A 6000-nucleotide genomic window follows, 5' to 3' on the forward strand; every position below is an offset into this window, starting at 1 on the left:
GCACTGAGACTTTGTCCTTATCAGTGAACCTAACTCTAAAGGCCACTGACTATTTTTTATCAGGGCAGTCTCAGGGCTGTAATTTGCCCTGAAACCAGATTGAAATTTCTCTAACATGTCATTTTGATTCAGAAAGTGTTGTATTTGGTTGAATACCATGTTCTCCAGCACCTGGCTGATAACGGGTAGATTTGATATGGGTCGGTATTTACTCAGTAGTCCAATGTCTGAATTTGGTTTCTTTAACAGAGGCTTTACGACAGCGGTTTTATAAACATCCGGGGAAATTCCATTCTCAAGGGAGATGGTGATAATTGTAAGAACAAAACTGGATAAATGTTAAAAAACATTCTTTAAAAACTTTGTAGGAACCATGTTGAAATGACAGGCAGTGGATTTGTTTTCAGCCTCAATTTACAAAGTTCTGAGGTAGGAATACTTAAGAAACTGCTCATTTTTGCTTGTGCCTTACTAGGTCAACAGCAGAGGACAGCAGAATCTAAAGGGATACCAGCTCTGATCGTCTGAACCGTATCTTGAAAATAATCAGCATTAAAACAGCTCACATTTTTCAGCAAAACATTTGGCTTACAAAATCATGAGTTGAAGCAGAGTTTAGTAACCTGTCAATGGTGGAGAACACAATCTTACTATTGCCACCACTTTCTGCAATAATTTGAGAAAAATATTCTCAAGGCTAATGGTTAGAAATGCTTTCCGGCAAATTTTGTCTATTAAACAAGGAGAGATAAAGAATATAATTTTGTCCATTTCCAATGAAATGGACAATCAGATTTGAAGCGGAAAATAACATGAATGATGCATTCAACAGATCACTATTCAGGACTTACCCATTCTATTTACAGATATGACAACGAATATCATTTTCCAGTAAGTGTATTACACTCTTATTAAGCAGAAAATCAATCTTCCTATTAATCTAGGCACTAAAAATGGGATTGCTTGCAACTGAGATTATCATTTATTTTATAAAGATCCTCTAAAATCTCTCAGATTAAATGTAAAACGGTCACGGAACTGTGTGCAAGGGGAGGATGTGCTTTTATACATTTCACAGTTCTGCTTTAATGAAACAAGATTTAAAGTACCGCCATTCCTGATCGACACACCACTTTTAATTATGTTGTTGATAAGAGCAAAAATCAAAGATATAACTTAGATATTTTAGCAAAGGTTACAAGCACTTGTTAAGTAAAATCTGTTTTTTTAAACTATATGTTTACAGTAGCAAATGAGAAGAACAAGCTATAAATTGGGTAGCAGAAAAAACATCCATCAAAATGTTTCCTTCGTGAATAGCTTAAAAGAATAAGTAGCAGACTAACAAAGACTCACCATGTGATGGCATGCTGTATGGCACATTGGATAAAACAATCAACCAGATCATGGAAATAATCTTTGGATGTAAGCATCCTTTCAATGGGTATTGACTAGCCATTTTTTGACTTCCACAATCTTTTAGTAGATTCTTAAACAATGCATATTTTTAACTCCATTCTAAAGCGGAGCTGCATCCATTCGTTCCGTTCTGTGATCTGATAACAGACTTCTGATCTACAGTTTCCTCTAGCTTACTCATCACCCTCTTGATATGTAGTGTTTCCTGCGTCTTGTCGTGGGCGAGCATGTACACGCCATTTGATTTACGATATTTCCAGGTAGAATTGCGGTGAGACGTACATATATATATATATATATACACACAAGAGATGGAACTAGAGCCATTATTTTCCCCTTCTCCCTTCCTCTAACTCGCCATCAAGATGGTGGGCTGGAGAAATTAGAAAACAGGATCCAGGTGCGAAAATATAGTGGAAACTTAATTACTTGTGCCAACTTGAAACAAGCATTTTATATTTGCGGATTCTTATAGCAGAGGAGGAAGCTGTTCAGTCCATCCTGCCCAGATTAAGTTTGAAAAAGCTGTCTAATTAGTTCCATTACTGTGCTCTTTTATTCAACTGTTTTTGATTCAACAATTTCAAGTTCATTAGTAAATCATTTCTGAAGTTAATATTCACTCTTCTCACCGACCTTTCAGACAGTGCATTGATGATCAGAAACCAATTGGATAAAATGTTGAGAAAATTGAAACATTGCAGAAATTATGGTGAGTGGGCCAAAATGTAAGAGAGATATGTAGGACAAGTTTTTTTGCAATGAGGTTGTTGTGTGCCTGGAACACACTGCCAAGGGTAATAGTGGAGGCAGATACGAGAGTGGCGTTTAAGAGGCTTGTGGTTAGGCAGATGGATATGCAGGGAATGGATGGATATGGATTATGAGGCAGATAAGAGTTGGCACCATGTTTGGCATAAACATTGTGGGCCGAAGGGCCTGTTCCTGTGCAGTACTGTTCTATGTAAATCCAACATAAGACAATGAGTAAAGGCGTTGGGAACTCACTCCTTGATTTCTACTGGTGTGACCATGTCTGGCACTGTGCTGGGATTTCTGTTGTTTGTGATATGTATAAATGACTTGGATATACTGTATGTCGATGGATTGGTTAGTAATGCCCCTGTCCCACTTAGGAAATCTGAAAGGAAACCTCTGGAGACTTTGCGCCCCATCCAAGGTTTCCGTGCGGTTCCCGGAGGTTGCAGGTGGTTGCCGGAGGTTTCAGGTAGTGGAAGCAGGTAGGGAGACTGACAAAAACCTCCGGGAACCTCCGGGAATCGCACGGAAACCTTGGGTGGGGCACAAAGTCTCCAGAGGTTTCCATTCAGGTTTCCTAAGTGGGACAGGGGCATAAGTTTGCAGATAACACCAAAACTGGTGAAGCTGCAGACAGTGAGGAAGACTCTAAAGATACAGTGGGATATAGATCGGTTGCAGATATGGGTGGAGAAATGACAGTTCAATCTGAGCAAGAGTGAGGTTATCTATTTGGGAGGTTAAATGTAAGAGGAAAAACAGTCAATGGTCAGATCCTTAACGTTGATGTACAGGGAGATATTGGAATCCAAATCCATAGCTCCCTGGAGTAGCATAAAAAGTAGATGAAGAACATGGTGTACTTGGCTTCATTAGTCAAAGCATTTAGTGTAAGAGTCAGGAAGTCATGTTGCAGCTTTATAAAATTTGGTTAGGTTGCATTTGGAGTTTTGAGTGCATTTCTGTTCACCTCATTACAGGCAGGATGTGGAGTCTTTGGAGAAGCTGCAGACAAGGTTTACTAGAATACTGCCTGGATTAGCAGGGATCAGCTATAAGGAGGTGGTGGACAAACATGGATTGTTTTCTTCTGAGTATCTGAGGTTGAGGGGAGATTAATAGAATAACATAACATTATGAGATGTATAGATAGGGTAAACAGTCTGAACCTTTCTCCCAGAGTGGAGATGTCAAAGTCTAGAGGATGTTTCTTTAAAGTCAGAGGGGAATGTTTAAAGGAGACACGTTGGACAAGTATTTACATGGGGTAGTGGGTGCCTGGAGCTTACAGTTGGGATGATGGTGGAAACAGATACTACAGTGGTGTGTCAGGTCAGCACATGGATATGCAGAGAATGGAGGGATATGGATCATGTGCAGGCAGATGAGATTAGTTTATGCAGGCACCATGTTCAGCACAGATATTTTGGGCTGAAGGGCCTGTTCTTAGTACTGCTCCATACTCAAAGTCTGGTGACACTGCTGAATACTACCATAGATTTTTATAATCTTCCCTAATAATTGTGACACTGTGCTCCATTCTGGTAACTCTGGGAGGGTGCTGCACTCGCTCCGAGGCCTTTCTGATACATGGTGCCCGGAACTTGGCACTGTATGTATATGGAAACCAGCATTCTAATGGCAGTGGAGTGGCTCCTGCCATTGTAGATATCAGCTGCCTTCTTGAGGCAGAGCTCCCTGCAGATCCCTTTGCTGATGGGGAGGTTCGTGCTCATTTTCACCACTTCCACCACTTTTGTTCTTCGTGCTGCAGTCTCCCGCATCTTGAACATTTGAATTACCATGTCAGGCTGTGGTGCCTGAAGAAGGGTTTTAGCCCAAAACGTTGCCTATTTCCTTCGCTCCATAGATGCTGCTGCACCCGCTGAGTTTCTCCAGCACTTTTGTCTACCATGCAACTAGTCACTATGCTCCCCACCATAAATTAAATCGAGTATTCGGCAACGTGCCAAATCTCCAGCATGCCAACGTCTGAGAAATTAGAGGCATTGTTGGGCTTTCTTGATGATTGCATCTGTCTGCTGAGCCAAGGAGAGATTATAAGAGATGTGTATGTTGAGGAACTTGAAGCAGTTGAATCTCCGTCACCAATAAAGACAGGTGCATGATCCCTCAACTTCCCCTTCCTGAAGTCAACAAGCTGCTCTTTGGTCATGCTAAAGTTGAGAACAAGTTGTTATCGTTGTTGTAGCATTTCTCAACCAGATGTGTAGAGTGGAAATGCAGATGTTGGTTTAAGCCAAAGATAGACACAAAAAGCTGGAGTAACTCAGTGGGTCAGACAGCATCTCTGGAGAAAAGGAATAGGTGATGTTTTGGGTTGAGAAGAAGGGTCTCGACCTGAAACGTCACCTATTCCTTCTCTCCAGAGATGCTGCCTGTCCCGCTGAGTTACTCCAACATTTTGTGTGTATGTAGGATATTGAGCACCCAGCCCTAAGCTGACCCAATGCTGAAGGCTAGCGAAGAGGTGCTGTCACCCATCTGTACTGATTGAGGTCTGCTGACGAGGACGTCAAGGATCGAGTTGCACACGGAATAGAGATCCAGTTACTGGAGATGATGATGAGTTGTGAAGGGATGGTGTCATTGAATGTCATACTGTAGTTGATGACGTCAGCCAGACATACTGTACCTCTTGTCCAAGTGGTCCAGTGTAAATTCATCCAGATCGCAGCTGCACTTGGCAAACTGTTGTGACACTTGGCAAACTGTTGTGACACTTGGCAAACTGAAGTAGGTTAAGGCCACCAGAGAAGTAGGAAACGATTTGTGTCATAACCAACCTTTCAGATTTAGTGTAGTTTAGTATAGAGATACAGTGTGGAAACAGGCCCATCTAGTCCACTCCAACCAACAATCACCAGTGCATTAGTTCTGCCCTACACCCGATGGGCAATTTTATAGAAGCTAATCCAAACCTGCACGTCATTGGAATGTGGGAGGAATCCGGAAAAACCCTCGCGGTCACAGGGAGAATGTACAAACTCCGTACAGACAGCCCCCAGATGCAGAATTGAACCTGGGTCTCTGGCGCTGTAATGCAGCAACCACTATGTTTAGGTTTATTATTGTCATAGAGTCCCAGTGTCATACAGGCACGAAACAGGCCCTCCAGCCCAACTTGCCCACGAAAACCGACACTAGTTCCACCTGCTTGTGTTGGTCCCATATCCCTCCAAACCTATCCTATCCATGTACCTGTCCAAATGGCTTTTAAATGTTGTGATGGTACCTGCCTCAACTACCTCCTCTGGCAACTCGTTCCATATACCTATTGCCCTTTGTGTAAAAAAAGTTACCCTTCAGGTTCCTATTAAATCTCTCCCCCGTCACCATAAACCTATGTCCTCTGGTTCTTGATTCCCCTGGGCTGGGTAAAAGACTGTGTTTACCCAATCTATTCCTCTCATGATCTTGTACCTCTCTATGAGATCACCCCTCATTCACCTGCAATCCAAGTCCTAGCCAGCACTGCCTCTTTATCTATACCCTCAGGCCCTCAAGTCCTGGCAACATCCTCGTAAATCTTCTCTGCACTTTTTCCAGCTTGACATCTTTCCTATAACAGGGTAATCAAATCTGAACACAATGTCACCAATGTCCTGTACAACTGTGACATATCCCCCCAACATTCATACTGAATAACCTGCTGATAAAGGTCATTGCACCAAAAGCCTTCTTGAACACCCTATGTACCTGAAATCACTTTCAATGAACTATGCACCTGCAATCCTAGATCCCTCTGCTTTACAACATTCCCCAGAGCCCTGTCGTTCACTGTGTAGATCCTGCCCATGT

At 42.2% G+C, this 6000-nt stretch overlaps 1 protein-coding gene across 1 annotated transcript in view; it reads right to left on the minus strand.

Annotated features, from left to right (window-relative positions):
- The window catches only part of LOC116978892 (cytokine receptor common subunit gamma-like), a 49406-nt gene extending 47814 nt beyond the window's left edge, over nt 1-1592 (minus strand). Inside the window, exon 1 of the mRNA XM_033030155.1 lies at nt 1357-1592. Within this exon, the coding sequence (XP_032886046.1) occupies nt 1357-1459 (103 nt within the window). The 5' untranslated portion in view covers nt 1460-1592. The remainder of the gene's footprint in view (nt 1-1356) is intronic.
- Between the last annotated feature and the right edge of the window lie 4408 nt (nt 1593-6000).

The sequence above is a fragment of the Amblyraja radiata genome, chromosome 12 (genome assembly GCF_010909765.2).
Source record: "Amblyraja radiata isolate CabotCenter1 chromosome 12, sAmbRad1.1.pri, whole genome shotgun sequence".
Taxonomy (NCBI): domain Eukaryota; kingdom Metazoa; phylum Chordata; class Chondrichthyes; order Rajiformes; family Rajidae; genus Amblyraja; species Amblyraja radiata.